Source organism: Choloepus didactylus, chromosome 7 (genome assembly GCF_015220235.1).
Source record: "Choloepus didactylus isolate mChoDid1 chromosome 7, mChoDid1.pri, whole genome shotgun sequence".
In the NCBI taxonomy this organism is placed as follows: domain Eukaryota; kingdom Metazoa; phylum Chordata; class Mammalia; order Pilosa; family Megalonychidae; genus Choloepus; species Choloepus didactylus.
The window spans coordinates 73969682-73988995 of record NC_051313.1 but is presented as its reverse complement, the minus strand read 5'-3'; the positions used below and the strand labels follow the sequence as shown (position 1 = coordinate 73988995).

General features: G+C 34.6%; 1 protein-coding gene across 2 annotated transcripts in view; it reads right to left on the bottom strand.

Annotated features, from left to right (window-relative positions):
- LOC119539802 (pleckstrin homology domain interacting protein) overlaps positions 1–19314 on the bottom strand; it is a 143627-nt gene that overhangs the window by 97797 nt on the left and 26516 nt on the right. For both annotated transcript variants that reach the window (XM_037843591.1, XM_037843590.1), the window contains exon 7: positions 16380–16540. In XM_037843591.1, coding sequence (XP_037699519.1) covers positions 16380–16540 — 161 coding nt within the window. The remainder of the gene's footprint in view (positions 1–16379; positions 16541–19314) is intronic.

Here is a 19314-nt window from a genome sequence, read left to right as displayed (position 1 = left end):
AATTCTGTAAACTAACTTGGAGTGTGATTTGGAAGCATGAAAATGTAGAACTGGCTAAGAAAATATTGTGAAGGATCCTATACAGTACAATAAAGAATATGGGCTATAATGGGGATCACTAAAGGATATTAAGCAGGTGAGTATAGGAATTAAATTTATATTTCCCACAGATCATCCTGGCATCACGTGAATTACACTAGAGATTAGAAGACAAGTTGAAAGTAGTTAAAATATAAGGCAGGAGAGGATAAGTGGTTAAACTGAGATTATGGCAGACAAAAGAACTCAGAACAGAGGGTTATAATTGTATGGGGACTAAAAGAGATGGGAATTATATCACTGACTATCTGTGGGAAATGAAGAAGGAGGTATATTAGACTATGATTTCCAGAAATCTGGTATACAATAACTCCTGGCACATGGGAAGTGTTCTAAGTATTTGTTGAATACAAAAAATGGTTTTAAAATATTCATTCAACTGCCAATCTGTCAATCACTTAATTCCACAAATTAAGCAATTTATTCACTTCTTTTCATTATCTCACTTCCAAAAATTAAGGCAATATTTGGCTCTGATTTGCATTCAGGAGAAAAATAAAATTTTAGGTGTGCTAATACAGGGAGACTACACGACACAAATAAAATCATGATATCTCATTATGCTTCACAATACTGATATATAATTTGTTCTCATGTATCTGGATACGAGTTTGTTCTACATTCTAACATAGAAGAGGTTTCAGATATGTTTTATGTTAACCAACAGAAAACAAAGTAAAACCAAAAAAACAGGGTTTTGACCAAAATGCCAGTTTTAATGAAAGGAACAGTGGCAACTTTAACCTAAAATAATCCTCCAGAAACTTTTCACTCATTAAAATCTAACAAAATTCATACTGAGTTCATTATTTAGTAATCCTACCAATTTAATATCATTGTATAGTTTTGCTCTATTTAGAGAAGTCCTAAAGTAACTATTCATATTTTTCTCAGAAGTGTGCTTTATTCCAATTAATCTATCTTTTCTATCATCAAGTTGCAGGGAGAGAAATGTTTGATCGCCATTTTTAAAATCTGTACCTCTCATTATGGAGATTCTCATGTTGTTCATTAATTTTCCTGATATCCTTTCATTCTTTCCCTGTGTTTTCCTTTATTTCTTTGAGTAGACTGAAGATCATTTTCTAAGGTCTTTTCTAGTATGCCCAAAGTCTGGTTTACTTTACTGTTGCTTTCTGAAAGTTTTCCTGTTCCTTTGGATGGGACATCATTTCCTGTTTGTCTTGTAATCTTCTGTTGTACCCTGTACATTTCAATATTTTAATGTGTTAACTCTGGGATTTAGTCCTTGATCCTTAAGTTTGCCTCCTGCTCGTGATATGACACAGATTTCCTCAAGTGCAGGGGCTAACAAAAACAAACAAACTAATGAAAAAACACCCTTCACAGTCTGCAAATTGGCTCTGTGTGGGCTGGTGCTCTCCCTTTGAGTTTAGCCTTCCCATGAAGATGATCAGACTGAGGAGAAAGTGCAAGGTCCTCTCTGTCTTTTTTTGAGCCTGCTTCTTGTCCTAGGCATGGGTTGGTAGCCTTAGGAATTCCCATGATTACAAGAATTGAATGCCCCATTTATTCCCTAAAAAACAGAACTCTCAGTTCTCTGGGTGCTATTGTATAATTTAAAGCTGGTAATCCTCTGCTTCACACCACCTTGAATTTTTTTCTTATACTGCTTTAGCTGTGAGGCAGGGTGCTTCTGGCTGCATAGCAAGTTTTGGGATGACAAGCTGAGATGAGTGTCCTGGTTCAGTCTTTCAGGCTATCACCCAATGGATTGACACCGATATACAGGCACCCCCGATATGTGCATAGGGATTACTCTGCATCCTATGGAACAGGGCTAGGGACCCATAATGGGAGTACAGGCCAGCTCTACATAGTGCTGGAGTGGGCATCAGGGAGAGGCTAGCAAAGCCCCATGAAATCCTCTACTGAAAACTGAATTTTCTTGATACAGCACTCACCTAGTTACTACAACCTTCTAACTGGTTTCTGGAGTTTTGAAGAAGGTAACTGTCAATTTTGGCTAGTTATTCAAAGAATATATAGGGGAACGGACTCTGGAACATCTTAAACCACCATCTTGATTTGGAATGTTAGAGATTTTTATGTGGAAAACTATGACTGGGTTTTAAGAAATCCAGGAGCTGGACAGAAAAGTTAAAATGCTTTTTGGAAGTCATTTTAAAGTCAAATTTTAATATTAAGATAGTGTTTTTTCCCAAGCAAACATAAGATAGCTAGTTTCTCTCTTCAATAATGTAAAACTGTCGTAACTATGAAATATTGTTTGCTACTATGTCATCATTTGTCTGTTTACATCAAACCTAGCTTAAGCTGGAAAAATTATAATTTTCAAGCAAGTTTGTGTATCTTTTAACTTATTTTTACCCCCAACAAAATGAGACACCAAATTTACAGTGCTTTTTAAACATCAAAAATCTTATCAATGCAAACATGAAGTTAACAAAGCTGAAAAGATTCTTTCTCTCTACTTATCCTGAAAATATAACAGTTTAGGTATCATTTGTGAGAAGGCTTGTTGAGAAAGAGTGGGACTTAAAACTTAGATTTGAGCAAACCTAAGTATTTGACTTGAAGTACCCTGTAAATTTGCTTATTCCACTTTCAGATCTAAAGAAGCTACACACAACTGATAAAGTCATGTGCTTTCAAATGGTGACTATGACTTTAGCTTAGAACAGAGGAAGAAAACTGAATCAGACATCGTTTACTTCAGAATCACTGCTATTTCTTCTAATACTTTAAAATAGACTATGGAGGTAATAGTACCAATGACCTTTCCTTTTAGCATGGGAACTGGATCTTTTCCTGCAGAAAACTCCTCATTTTTACCTATCCAAAAAGAGTACTTATTTTGTGAAACTTTAGGAAACTGCGAAGTTTCTTCAAAATAAAAGTTTATTTGAGAGGCAAAAGAAAAAACAAGCACTGGCATTCGCCATAGACAGAGCCTATGAAATGCTCTTAGCTCTTACTTAGTAATGGATCTTTCAGACTTTGCTGTTCTGGTGAAGAAAAGTTCCATAGGTCTCTTTGACTTGTCTTTCCACTTGTCACACACTGAGCATTAAAATTCTCAGCCTCTGGGGGTGGGTGGTTGGGGTACCTATTGACAGAAAAACTGAAAACCTCAGATACAGGGCTCTAATCACTTAAATTGTATGCAGAAACCAGAAGACAACCAAACATCTATACCATGAAAATTTCTGGAAGGTGAGTTTTAAAGGGTTTAGTTAAGCTTTTAAAATTATTTTATTTATTATTATTTTTTTAACTTACTAAAAGGAAAGTTAAGTCTCAGAATCTCTTCACAGCATTCCTTCTGGCATGGCTTATTCAGCGATGTTTTGACTATATAAACGAGCTACATCCTTCTATACAAGGACTTGCATCAATTAAGGATGCTGTTAAAAAACTAAGAGCTAGAAGATTAGAGATGACAATTATTTGTACTGTCCGATAATGAAGAAAGTACTTTACAGGATGGAGTAATAAATGACAAAGAATGGTTGATATTTCTGCAAGGAGGAAAACTGCAAACATTTGAAAATAGTACAGCATGTTAATTTTGCTCAGATGACTCTGAAATTTAAAAGTAAATTTATAAACCATTCCCTACTGAAACAGAACCACTAACCATGCAGACGAACCAAATATTACTACTTTGACATGAAAATAAAACATTATGTGAACTGAATTTAACTTAAGGTATCCTTGAGAATTTGAAATTCCTTGACAAAGCCTCCCCTAATATAGCAGAATCAACAATGAGAATTCTAATTGTTCTTGCTACTACTGCACAGCATTACGAGTCAGATTTCAGCTCTTGACGTCATCAGAACATTAGAACTGAATGCCAGTGACGTCATCAACATGGTGATGTAAACAGTGAATGAAAACTTCTCTCCAGAGATTCAAGAAAAAAAAGGACAAAGGACAACTCTGAATTGTTTGAAATTCTGGAGAAGGATATAGACTGGAGAAGTACCCTGCAAATACCAAATTGAAGAAAGAGAAGAAATATCAGGTAGGAATCTTCTGCTCCATACCAGCCGGCCCTCTGCCCTCCCCCTCACACGGTCTCAGTATGGGAAAGGCACAGAATCAGCAGATGGGACCCCTTCCACAAGGGAGACAGAATACAAAATCTTTCACAGCGGTGAGACATAGCCCCACTGTTTGAAGACCCAGGGGACGGGACAGGTCATTTCAAGGCCCAGGTCAGTGAGGGACTGAGAAAACATGGACAGAGACTGGGTTCCAGCCCTAGGTCTGAAAGCCCTTCCCCCACCCTTGAGGGAAGCAGTAGCAGGTGGCCGTTTCCTTGCCTACTGTGGGGGACAGCTGGAGTACTGGGTCAGCTGAAAGAGTCCTCTGCCACAGGCGGAGCCCCACATCGAGCCAGATTTTAGCCGGCAAAGTGAGGGCACAGGAATCCCGCAGTTTCAGCTCACCTGTGTAGATGCATCCTGTGCTCAGAGGCAAAACAGCTTCTGAGACTGACTAAATTACCAAACAGCTCCAACTGCTGGACAGTCCACAAGGTGCAAGGGAATTAAAACACTTAAACATATACTCCAGACCCTTTCTTAGGACCACAGGAGCTGGTCTACATGCTCTGCATGGAAACCCAGTCTTGTTTTGGCCAAGAAATACAACCCAACTGTTAAAGTAGGGCTCTAAAACAAACCCAGGTCTTGTTGGCTGGCAAAAAACAGAGCACCACTGGAAGCCAGAAGATTTGTTTTACCACATACAGGGATCTTGGCAGGCTACCATGGGCACTTGATTTTGTGTGTGTGTGTGTGTGGGGGGGGGAGACTGGGGAGCAGAGCCAATCTTACAACTGGCCAGTGAGAGAAAAAAAGAACAGATAGAGATCAAAGACAAACAACATGAGGACCCTAGGCAAAAGAGAGAAAACGATCTCCAGAATAAACTCAGCAAGAAAGTCAGATGCCTAGACAACAATTCCTAACAATTTATGTAGATACTCCACCCTCAAGGAGAGAAGCATAATTTCCCATTCCTTAGTGTAGCCTATGCATAGTAACTTCCTTCAGAAGGGGAGAAAAAGAGTAACTTTATAGTGGAAAAAACCTGATAAACACTACCACAGCTGATCAAGGTCAATAACATTCATAAATTATGAGATACTAAGCACCCTTGATATGATGTGATGAAAATGGCACTTTACACCTTTGTAATCTTCCTCCCCCAAACTCATAATCCCAGTTTAGTGAGAAAAGCATCAGAAAAATTCTAAGTCTATAAAATATCTGACCAGTACTCAAAATTGTTAATGTCATAAAAAACAAGTTAACACAGCTAACAGTAGCCTAAGAAGACATGACAACTAAACAACGTGGTACCCTGGATGGGATCCTGGAACAGAAAAAAGACATTAGGTAAAAACTAAAGAAATCTGAATAAACTGTGGATTTTAGTTAATGATGCATCAATATTGGTTCATTAATTTTAATAAATATACCATACTAATGCAAGATGTTAATAATTAAGGAAACTGATGCAGGATATATGCGAACTCCCTATCTTAATTTTTCTGTAAATCTAAAACATAAAAGTTTATTTTTTAAAAATGCACCATTTTAAAGTGCACAATTCACTGAGTTTTAGTATATTCACAAGGTGGTGCAACCATCAACAATACTAATTTCAGAACATTCTCATCACCCTAAAAAAAACCTCATACCCATTAACAGTCACTTCCCCCTTCCTCCCCTCCAAAATGCAGGCTATAAACCACCACTAATCTACTTTCTGTCTCTATGTATTGGCCTATTTTGGACATTTCATATAAATGTAAACATACAGTGGCTTCTTTCATTTAGCATGTTTTCAAGGTTCATCCATATTGTAGCATGTCATTCCTTTTTACAGCTGAATATTCCATTGTATGCATACACCACATTTCGTTTATCCATTCATCACCTGATGGGTTGTTTCCACTTTTGGCTATTATGAATAATGCTATGAATATTTGTGCCCAAGTTTATGTGGCAACCACCTTTTAAATTCTCTTGGGCATATGCTTAGAAGTGGAACTGCTGGATCATATGGTAACTCCATGTTTAACTTTTTGAGGAGCTGCCAAGCATTCTTCCAAAGGGGCTGTATCAGTTCATATTTCCACCAGCAATGAATAAATGTTCCAATTTCTCCGTATTATCGCCAACATTTATCTTTTTTTTTTAAAACTACAACTTTCCTCATGACTGTGAACTGAATCTCACTGGTTTTGCTTTGCATTTCACTGATGATTAATGATGCTAAGCATCTTTTCATGTGCTTACTGGCCATTCGTTTATTTTCTTTGGAAAAATGTCTATAAAAATCCTTTTTCTATGGGGTTATTTGCCTTTTTATTTGTTAAGAGAACGCTTTATATATTCTGATACTAGAACATGACAGATACGTGATTAGCAAATATCTTCTCACATTCTGTGGGCTGTCTTTTCACTTTTTAGACAGTGTTCTTTGAAGCACAGAAGTTCTTAATTTTGATAAAGTCCAGTTTATCTATTTTTCTCTTTGGTTGTTCATGGTCTGGCATATTATGATTCTACATGCTTTCGACAAGAAACGTGTAGCCTAATTACATATATTAGTGTGGGAACCCCAGGCCCCCAAGTGTCTCAAAGACTGCACACAGCAGTTTGCTTGACCTAGGACAGTTAAAATGTTTGACCTATTCTCCTTGTCTGTTCTAAATGTAATCTATAACTACCTCCTCCCTAAAGCTCCCTGAGATACTGTTATCTACAAGATCATCTATAATCCTCCCCTCCTCCCTGTTGATTACAATCAATCCCTCCTTCCCTTGCAAGCCCGCCTTTTGCTCTCATACCCACTGGAATGTTGAGCCCTTATAACCAGCTTATTCAGCCCCCCACCGCCCACCCCCGCCAAGTGGGGAGTATTTTCACATTGACCTCTGAACCTGCTGCCATTCAGAGCAGCTCCTGAATCCATTCAGAGAAGCTCCTGAATTCAGGGCAATTTGACTCAACTTCCCATCCTGTCGGTAAACCCCATAATAAAGGCTCATGTCTCAGAACGTGTCCAGTGCTTTCTTTAGTCCTTTGGCTTCAAAAGCCCTCTTGAGCAGTGACAATTAGAAAAAAATTGCCAAAAGTCATGTGCAAACATCGATCTCAGAAAGTTATAAAAGATAAAAATAAAATACAAAAAAAGGGAAATTAAAATGAACAAAAATTAATAAAATAGAAAACAAACATAAAGAGGACACTAAAGTTTGAAATTAGTTTGCTAAAAGGAAGAATAAAACTGAACAAACCTCTAGTGGGCTGATAAAGGAAAAAGGGGAGCAAAATTAATGTCAGTACTGAAAAACTGTAAAAGAAGACATCAGTACAGATCCTTAATCTGAACTGCCTCAATCTGATTTAAGGTGTGTCCAAAATATTTATAGCAAACATTGTACTTAAGGGTAAAATGTTAAAAGCTTGCCCTTTAATATCTGAAACAAAAAAGGATGGCACTGATATTCAGTACTGCATTAGAGATTCTACAGTTTTTATCATTCAGTTAAAAATGTTTTCTAAATTCCATTGGGCTTATCTTCTTTGATGTATGGGATATCTGAAAATATTTCTTAAATTCCAAATTTATGGCTATTTTCAAGTTATTATTACTGAATGCTTACTTGCACTGTGGTCATGAAACATTTTCTGCATGACTTCAATCTTTGGAAATTTGTTGAGACTTGCTTTATGACCAAACATACGGTCAACGTTACAAATTTCCATGTGTACCAGAAAATAATGTGCATTCTGCAATTGCTGGATTCTATGTTCTATGTATGTCTATGAGGCCAAGCTTGTTAATCATATTACTCAAATCTTCTATAATCTTTTTGCTATTGTTTGCATGGTATATCTTTCTCTATAATTTTACTTTCAACTTTCCTATAACCTTATGGGTAAGAATGCCTCATGTAAACAACATCATTGTGCTTTTTTAGAAATACCTGAAAATCATATATCTGATAAAGGACTTGTATCTAGAATATATAAAGACCTCTTACAACTCAATATAATAATAAAAATAATCCAAGTAAAAATAAACAAAAGATGTAAAAAGGCATTTCATGAAAGAAAATAGATGACTTGCTAAGCAACACTAGAAAATATGAATTAAATCCAAAATGAGATACCACTTTACACCTATTAGAATGGCTATAATCAAAGACTGACAAGATAGGCAAGGATGTGGAGAAACTAGAACCCTCTTATCATTGCTGGTGGAAATATAAAATGGTGCAGCTCCTTTGGGAAACAGTTTGGCATTTTAAAGCTAAAAATAAATTTACCATATGACCCAACAATTCCACTGAGTACCTACCCAAGTGAAATGAAAACAAGTCCATGCAAAAATTAGAATGTGAATTTTCACAGCCCCCAAATTCAAAACAGTCAAAAACCAAAAACAATCCATATGTCCATCAACTGTTGAACAGATAAACAAAATATGGTCTATTCATACAATGGAAAAATTATTTGGCAATAAAAAGGAAGAAAATACTGATTACATGCTACAAAACAGAAGAATCTCATAAAATATTAAGTGAAACAAGTCAGACACAAAAATGATACATCATATGATGTCATTTATATAAAACATCTAGAAATGACAAATCTACACAGAAAATAGAGTAATGGTTACCCAGTTCTAAGGTAAAGCAAAGACTGACTGTATATGAGATCTTTTTTGGGGTGATAAAAAGGTTCTAAAATTGGATCATGGTGATTAACTGCAGAACTCTGAAAATTTACTAAAAATGAATTGTACACTTAAAACAAATGACTCTTAAGGTGTGAAAATTATCTCAATAAAGCTTATTAAAAAATTAAATGTTCTCAAAGAAAAAGAACAAGAAGAAAATTTCAAGATTTTAGCCATACCTACTTCTGTCTCCCAAACAAATCCCTATCCCAGAATATTTTCCTGCATTCCTAAGGGATATATCAAACTACTTATTGACCTTTTCTTTTAAATTGACCACAGTACTTAACACAGGTCCAAGTATTCCTGCATGTACATGAGAGAGGTTGTTCAAAGGGAATAAACTGTCAGATACTGAGCTGCTGTATTCCCTCTTTCATAAAATTTTTCTGCCTAAGGGCATGTTTGTGGCCAAGACTTCATGCTGATCCTCCTTTTCCATCTCCCCTTTCACCAAAAATCACCTTTCTTCTATTTTACACATATCTTGAACCTTACTATGGCACATTGCCCCCAAATTTAAAAACTTATGGGGCCACAGGGATAATCTGAAATTTTTGTCCTTTAATTGAGCCATCATAGAAATTCCCATCTATGTCATTAAGAAATACATTTTCAATAAAATACATTTAAGAATTATCTGCATATTTATGTTATTTTGACCAACTAGGTACTAATAGATAGTATTTGTCATAGCTCCATCCAGAAATTTTTTTTTGCCATGTTCTCATGCTCACAGGAAATTTTTAAATTTCAATTACATGTAGGTGTATATGTGTATATTTACATATGTGTTTATAAATATGCACATGCATTCAGAGAAGAACTATGAGAGGGTAATCAATAAAATAATTGCGAACATAAAATGTACTGCACTTGGGAAAAAATTTTGTGGAGGAAGTGAAACAGAGGTGCAATTTCAAGGTGAAAAAAGAACTATATATAAAACTCCCAGCTGTCAAGGAAGAACTTGTTTGTGTATTATTTAAAATGAGTAACTGTGAGTATTAAACACTGTTATATTCCATAAGATACACTTAAAAGTGATGTTATAGTTTTATTTTTAAATGTTAATATACAATATACTAGAATTTATATGCATCATCACTATTTAAACTTATAATGAAACACTGACATGTCAATCTAAAAACTGTATGAGAATACAGTTAATACTCAGTATTTAGGAAAACACGGGTAAAAATGCATGAGACAACTACCATAGTATTTTGTTCTAAATTGAATTCATTTTCCCCCTATCACCAGCCCTCCAAACTCTCTTCTTCGATCTGCATTCTCTATTTTGATAAATGGTGCTACCATTTACCAATCATCCTAAAAGTAATAAAACCTCAGAATCATCCTAGACTCTCTCCCTTTCACTCTCTAACCTCTCCTCATACCCAACCAAATACATAAAATGCAACTAATAATCAGTTAATCGAGCCTTTAAATTTTACCCTTTTAATACCACTTCAGATTTATTTCCATGTATACATTTCCACAGAGACATGCACCTTAGTTTTAACTCTCAGCAATTCTCGCCTGAACTACTGCAATACCCTCATAGTTGGTCTCCATGCCTCCAGTTTCACCCTCCTCCATTCTACTGTCAGTCAGTGCACATGTTCCATTAAAATGTAAACTTGGTGAGGACAGGGATCCGTCTGTCTGTCTTATCTTTGTATCTGCAGTCTAAAACAGAGGTTGATCACTAAATACATGGTAAATATATCACTGAAGGAATCAACCTCTCTCAAATGCACACCTGAATGCACTACTTCCTCCATCCCCCTGCTTCTTCCTTTCCCTTTTTCTTTATACTCTTTCACTTTAATCAGCAAATATTTATTAAGTGCCTCCTATAAGCAAGCACTGTTTAAATATATGGCAATGTAATTTATATGTGTGACAGCACACATTTGTACATATGTGCATATGGCAATGAATATAGCAATGAATGAGAGTCAAGATCCTTGTCCTCATGGAGCTTAGTACGATAAAATAAAACCCAAATTTAAAAAAAAAAAAAAAAAATGAATGTCAGACAATGATACATATGAGAAATAGTGAAGTAATGGTATATACAATGATAGAATTTTGGGACAGAAGGTAGTAACGGTTTTACGAAATTGGTGTTTGATCTGAGATTTGCTAACAAAGGTAAAAGAACCAATTGCATGAATATTTTGGAAAGATAATTCCAGGCAAAGGAAACAGGTATTCATGGCTCTAAGCCATAAACAGGTTAAGTTTTGAAGTTTAAAAAAAAAAAAAGGACCAGCTTGACTACAGGAGAGTTGAAGAGGGGAACTGACTTACAGCCATTTGCATGTATCTCCCCTAACAGATCCTAAGTTTCTTGCAAGAAAAGACAATATTCATTTTAAAATCCCTGAATGGTTGATTCATTCATCATTTGTTATATACATCTATGTAATACCAGATACTCTCTATGTAACACCAGATACTCTCCAAGGGACTACAGATCCAAAAAGCTATGACAAAAACTCTTTGCTATTAAGACAGTCATAACTTCACAGACAGACTTCAAAACTGCAATAAGAAAATACAATGTAATAGAAGTTTAAAGTTCAATAGCAGTACCCTGTGGTAGACTGAACTATGTACCCCAGAAAAAAACAGGTTCTTAATCTTAGCCTCATTCCTGTGGGTGTGAACCCCTTGTAAATAGAACCTTTTGAAAATGTTATTTTTAGTTAAGGCATGGCCAACTGAATCAGGATGGGTCTTTAATCCCATTACTGAAAGATTTAAAACACACACACACACACACACACACACACAAACACACACAAGCCACAGGGAGAAGGTGGAAATCTGTGGGGACCCAAAAGAAAGAGGATATCTCCATGTGACAGGAAAGCCAAGGAAGCCAAGGAACCCCAAGAATATTTAGTCTGCCAGAATGGCAGAGTGAAACATTTAGTCAATAAATTCCTGTTATTCAAACCAACCCACTGTGTGGTATTTGTCAGAGCAACCTGGAAAAGAAAATACACTCTAAATTCAGAAAACATCCCATTTTTTTAATTGTCAAGCTTTCTAAAAGATTAGTTTACACACCTCTCAATTTTTCAATTCCCAAATCTCACCCCTATTCATATTACTAAAATAAAACATTTTAGTAAATCCAAAAGACAGTTTTCATTTTCAGTCTTACTTTTACTTTAGATTTCTGTCTTTCATGAAATACTTATCCCTTGGCTTTTAAGACACCACTCTCTTTTAGGTTTTTCTCTGACTTCTCTGGCAGCTTTCTCAGTCTCAATTACTACTGACTCCTCTTCTTTTGTCTGCTTTAAAAGATGAAGTGTCAGCCTTCTTATATAACATACATATGAGGTAATATAATCCATTTCCATACTGAACAATTCCCAAGCTGAACTGCCTAACCTAAATCTGTTTCCTCAGCTCCAACTGCCTAATAAGCATTTCCATTTGGCTATCCCAAAGGTAACTCAATCTCAGTATGTCCCATACCTTCCCAAACACCTCTCCTTGAATTCCCCCCACAGTAAATGACAAAACTTTCTAACTCATCACACAAGTTAAAAATATGACTTCCCATACTCTTCCCTCTCACTCCCTCCCTAAAAATTCAAATCAGTCTCCTACTCCTAGTGATTGTATTTTTAATCTGTTGATTTCATCCATACTTCCATCATGATGATTTCTTTCATGGATCACTGCCAGAAACTTTCACTGATAGCTTCATATACAGATTTAGTTTCAACCCACTGTCCATAGTAATGCCAAAAAGATCTTTAAAAAGTGAAATTCTATTACTCTTTAGTCTAAATGCATCATTAGCTCTCCATTGCTTTCAGGAAAAACCCACTTCTCAGCATGTCAATCAAGGACCCTCATCATTTTGTCCTTACCTACATCTCTAGCTCCAACTTAATGATGATCCGTATTTATTCTATGCCACACCCAGTAGTATACAATTGCTTGAACATGTTACACTCTCTCAAGTTTATAAATGTGTTTCCCTAAGTCTGCAATAATCAGCTCAACTCAGCTGATGTCACTTCTCTAGTTTCCTTACCATCTCCTACCACAATGTTGGATTACATACTTCTCTCTTATGCTACATCAGTATTTGTGAAACCTGTCAAGGTTCTTACCATACTATATTGATACTGTCTGTTTGCTCTAACATCAGTGAACTCTCCAAGGACAGACACTGTGTCTTTCATTTCTATATCCTAAGTGCTTATAACAGTGCCTGGCTCATAAATGTCTATTGAGTTCCTAAAAGAATGTACAAATACATAGTCTTTATTATAACATTATATTTATAGAAAAAGTTTATGTTCCTTTGCCTTAATTTGAAAAGAAGACATAACATTTCATGTTTCTGATAAGGGAAAAAAAAAATCTTTTTATATGGTCCTCAGTGTACACTTTTATACAACAAACAAACGGCTTTACCTGAGAGTATTCATTAATACTTTTCTTTGGTAAATATTATTCTGAGACAATGATTGTAAAACCAAACAAAAAAAAGTAAATGGTTAAAAGAGAATTAGGGAACAAAATCTAACCTTGGTAATTATACTATCTCCCTCCCTGCATTTTCCCAATTATTCAATGGGAAAGCATCTATTATTAAAACATTCTGGTGTAAAATAATGATAAATTTTCCTAATATAGGATTTCACTTATCACTTGCAATGATTTCAGTTTATATCTTACATAGCACTTATAAATAAGATTTTAGTTGGGTAAAATGTAAAATTGATAAATTTACTTCAATTTCCATCTGTAAAATTAACAGCAGCAACAGATAAAACTTAATGACTGCCTACAGTATGCCTTGTACTGATTATATACAATTATTTCATGTAATCTCACAAAAAATACTGTGGTGTTAGAACTATTATTATCTACTCTCTACCTTTTTTTTTTTAAAGATGAGAGAATCAAAGCTCTAAGGGGTGAAGTAATGTGTCCAAGCCACACTGGTAGAAAGTGGTAAAGTTGTGAGTTGATCTAAGAGTTCTCTAATGCCCAGTCCCATGCTTTTAACCTCTAACTGTGCCTGTTCACAAATGACTCAGGAGAATTAGTCCCTTGAAAAAAGCTTTCAAATTTATCTGCACAAGAACTTTAGAGATAAATGTCCAAGGTTTTAAAACACCAAATACATGAAAAGGAAATACTGGGTGGTCCATTACCCAACTGTTATTTCAATAAATTGACAAATTGTGCTCTCTCTCACAGGAATTTTTCCCTGGTCAATCCACTATACTAAATTTATCCTATCATTTTCAAAACTGATTTCAAAGCACTAGTCAGTGAATAGTGTGTTCCCAGTGGAATGAGGAACATCCAGCAGCCATGCCACTTTTATAAAGCATACAAACTGAATACATCTGTACCTTACTGTCACCTGAAGTGACAATCATAAAAATACAAGAAAATTTTTTAAAACAGTGTTCTCATATCTTTGCATTTCTTATCACAAGGTAACATTTTGAAATCTGTAACAGAAAATCATTAGTAAAAAATTACAAATGAGACTGAATTTGGCACAACTGGCAAATTATACCACACACTTAAAACATCAACACTTTTTTTTTGACTCTTAGTGAAACCATATAAATTAGCAGAGTGCTGCATTTCTTCTTCCTTTTATTTATGTGCCTTCAACTAAAGGAAATAACCAGAAAACAGCTTCCTCCTCACACACCATTCCTGTTACCCAAATCAAATGCCCCTGAAAGTAGGAATTAAATGTCTAGAGTAGGGATTGGCAAACATTTTCAGTACATAGTAAATATTTTAGGCTTTGTGGGACATATGGTTTCTGTTGCAACTACTCAACTCTGTCAGCCACATACAATATGCAAACGAATGAGCATGGATGTGTTTCAATAAAATTTTATTGATAAAAGGTGGCAGGCCAGATTTGACCCATGCAGTTTGCTCACTCCTGTTTGAGAACATTCTTCCAACTCTGTACCTACTATTCTACTAACTCATGAGATATCAACAATTTCAATTTCATTATGTTTTCCCTCAAAAATTTCTGGGAGTAATTTGGCAAGCAAATGCTTAATACCCCTATCATTTTTAAAGAAAGAATTCCCAAAAGGTACACTAATATTAAAAATTAAGAAGTTGTATAGTGTTTATAATCTCAGTGCAACGGCACAGCCTTATACAAACCAAAATAAAAGTACAAACAATTTAAAGCTTCTTTCCCATTATTTCAGTTTATTACTGCTTTCGAAAGAATTCTTTCAAACATTAGATATGTCATGTTTACCTAATGTTTTGAGAGCTGCATCTGAATATTAATATACTGAACTTGAAATGGCTAAACATAATTTTCAATTACTATTCAAGAACAAATTACTATTGTAGGTATATCAAGCACTTCAGCAAATATAGACTCTGAAAATAACCTGTGTCAGAAAGTTTAGAAAATTTCACTTATTTTGTTTCATAAAGAACAATGAAGATATAAGAGAAGGTTAAAAGGGGAGAATACTGATGGGGGAAGTGATCTGCAAATGTCTGAGCTGGCTTAGAGCCACAGGAAAAGAACGTTATAGAAAGGCTTTTTCCCACATTCTGCTGTTCAGTTGTTTTACAGGTAATTGAATGTATGGATGAGGGAGAAAAAGCAGCAGGCATAAATAATCTCAGTTTACAAGCATATTTACTAAAAAGAGGAATCTGTCATTGTGGCTGTGTAAAATTCCCAGCTGCTCTCTCCAAAGACAGACATGGGAATTTCCATTTTAAGTTCCATTTCCCATTTTCCTATTTCAAAGGAAATTAAGGACCCTGTGAATAAATGTGTACCTTCACCCTACAGGGTAGTGTTTAATGACAAGTATAACACAATACTGTAATAAGTATTATTCTTCGTGAGATGTAATAGTTAAGGCATCTGAAAATGAATTGAAATATTTCCAAAAGTAATTTTCTCACTTAAAATAAAGCTGAATGTCTGTTTTTCTCTACTCAACAGGTTAAAAAAACAAACAAAAAAACAGGAGCAAATAAATATACCCAAAGAGCTCCTTTTAACATGAAGAAAATACTTTGAAGAATGAAGTACTCTTCAAGGTAACAAGCCAAGAATGTTCGATGTTCTCAGAATTTCTTCTATCACATTTTAAGAGAAATTTCCCTTATACAATATAAAAAGCTATATTCACTATTCTCCTATAATTTGTTTAACACACTGAGGAAATTTTCTTGGTTTAGAAGTAAAACTATTGTATGATACTTTGCTAGAAATTACACTTATGCATGATGCAGGACCATGATGTAACAGTGACTATACTACAACATGTCCTGCAGGAACTTTCCAAACTTCACTCAAGTCCAACCTTAAGTAAACTCTTCTGTTATAGTAAGTAAAATAACCTGAAATTCCAGTTTTCCATTAAAAGAAAAAAAAACTATGTTTTTTCTTTCCAAGTTCAACCATAAGCAATGTTTCTTCAATTCCAGGTATGGATGAAGATAATACTTTAAAATTTACTTACAGTAAATATCCGTCTGCCAGTTCGATCAAAAGTTACACAGTACACAGACGATAAGTGTCCAAGAATTCTTTTATGCATTTTCATGTGCTGATATACAGCAGTTGGAACAAGTCGCTCAAGTCTGTATTTCCCATTCAGCTTCCTTGAAAACAAAGTATCCGCTACCAAGAAAAAGAGGAGCAAATAAATACAACCAGAAATTAATTTTCTTAAATTATCATCTTTTTAAAAATTCAAATATTCCAATTTCTCATATGTTGGTAAAAATAAAGATGTTTCCTAATTTATATTGCCCTAATTAAAAGTCTGCAAAGTAGTCAGTAACAGTATGTGTAATGCTTCAACTTGTAAAAAGTAGTTCCAAACACATTATTTCACCTGAAACAGGGTAAGTCAGGCTCTACTATCCTCATTTTACAAATAAGCAAATGCAATTAAATGACCTAAGTTCACAAGGTAAGTAAAGCATAAAGGTAGGATTAAAACCCAGACTTCTTTACTCTGACTAGTACTCTACAAGAGCATTTTATAATGTTATTTTATAAAAAGCCATCTATAAGAGTTTTTCTTACAAAAGCAGGTAAAACTAGAATCCAGTGATATTTACTTTTCAAAAATCAGCAATTCCTTAACACTCTAAATGTTACACAGAGAATATTAAAAAAAAAAAATCTTTACGATGAATGAAGATGGGAATAATTCACTTGTATTAAAAAAAATAAACTGGAGATCTCTGCCCAATAATTGTATAACAGCTCCTTCTCTAGCACACACTAGCTTTTTTCTATTCATCCATTCTAATCATCTTTGAAGATCTAACTGAAGTTTATCTTTTGCCCCAAAGCATAATCTGCTAACTATGGCAGAAAATATTCTCCATCTAAATTATTACTTATTTTCTATACTGATACTGACAGTTTACGGACAAAGAAGGTGCTCAGTAAATGTGCTGACTGATCTGCAGTCACAATATTTACCTTATAAATTATCTTTAATATGTAAAGCTTTTTACTGACTGCTACGGCCATCTACATCTACATTAGAGAGCACGACAGTTCCTCACTTGAATTTAGCGCCCCCCCCCAAAACTGTATAAATATACAAGTATTCTGTATACACACAGAATACAGGCGTAGAGCTTAGCAGTAATACTCTAAAATTGATGAAATGTAAATATCTCGTGTTTTGTAAAGAATCTCAGCATTTATTACTTTTTTTTACTCATACAATAAATGTTGGCCTCATACTGTATTTGCAAGCAAAATAAAGCTCTTGGGGGATGGTGAAGACACATGTAAATGAATGCTTTGCAGGTTCTAAAATAATTCATATAGGAAGAAAATTACATTATCTTTTATGCTCTTCTACAGCTATTATTTTATAATTTGCTAGAATGTCTCTCTTGCTCTTAGTACACAAATTCTATGCAACAATCCACTTCAACACCTGGGAATATCTAAGACAAGATTTTGACAGTTGTGAGTTAGCATATATAGGCTTAAGCTGGTTATACAATAATTCAACAGTGATTCAATAAATTTCCATCATAGTTTAGCCCCTAACATATTTTTCCTTGTGCACAGAAATGGCCTGGTAAAAGATACACTCCAAAGCTTTGGCTTCAAATTGATTTAGAGCAAGAATCACATAGAGTTACAGACATCAACTGAGCTGCCAAACAAGAACTCAAATCAACTTATCCAATAGCCAAAGATCCCTGACATCTCAGATCCACCTGTCCATTCCATAAGAAAATATGTGATGCTACATCACACAAACATTGACAGTGTCACCATAGCCAAGATATACTTTAATCCCTTCCATCCAGATTTTTAAAACTATCGAAATTCATGAAAATAATTTATACTATATTCAGGTATGAAAATATGATTGCTGAACATAATTACAATATCAAACTGTTATTTCCCATACATGATCAAGCACCTGTATAGACGTCAAATTTTATTATAAACACAATTGAAAAATCAGAACTGATATCCAAGATACAAAAAATATTTATTATTGCATTAGATATACAATATCTAAGTTTATATACATTTGCTAAACATAAGATATTTAATAAAGTATTTTCCATGCAAAAACACTTTCCTTAAGAGAAAATGTTACTGTTCTCAAACATAATTTTTACTGACCTAAACTGGGATTCAATGTATTTTCACTATGGAGTCAACTGAAAAAAAGAATACTGCTTACAAAAGTCACATTACAGTCAACTTTCGAAGTAAATTTTTTCAGAAACATAACTATGTCATTAAGTGAAATAAATCTGTAGTATGCTTTATAATGCATAGCTATCAATTAACTATTCAAAATATTTATACTATGACTGTGTCCTAAAGGAGATATATAGGTACCTATCAAAGTCCTTGCTCTCAACTAGTTTACAGACTCATACAACATCTCTAGAAGATATTAACGTATGCAGAGAACAGTATGTCGAGTGCCCAGATAATAAGCTGGTGGTTCAATCTTCTTAAGTATAGGAGGGTTAGAGAAGAAAATATAAGTATGATGGTTCAGTGGTTGAATATCAACAGAGAAGGCTGTATTTGAAGAAGGCCTGACTAGACTAAATAAGTAGGTTAGGTTTTACAATCTAGGACTCCCTTTCAATGGACTCATTTTCTTTTATTATACCATTGGTAGAATGTCTATCTCCCCTACTAGATTTTAAGTACGTTAAGGAAAGATATACTTTCTTATTCATAATTCCCACAACTGGGTGGAGAGCTTTTTTAATTAAAAAAAATACATAAATGAATCTTAGTTAATAAGATTTTTATAAAAGATGGTACAATTTAACTTGTAGTTTAATGGTAGATAGGCGAATGACAATCATTCACTTTCTTAAAAAAATTGATAACAGACTAATAGGATTTTCGAGTAAAAAGGAAATGTCTCATATATTATGGGT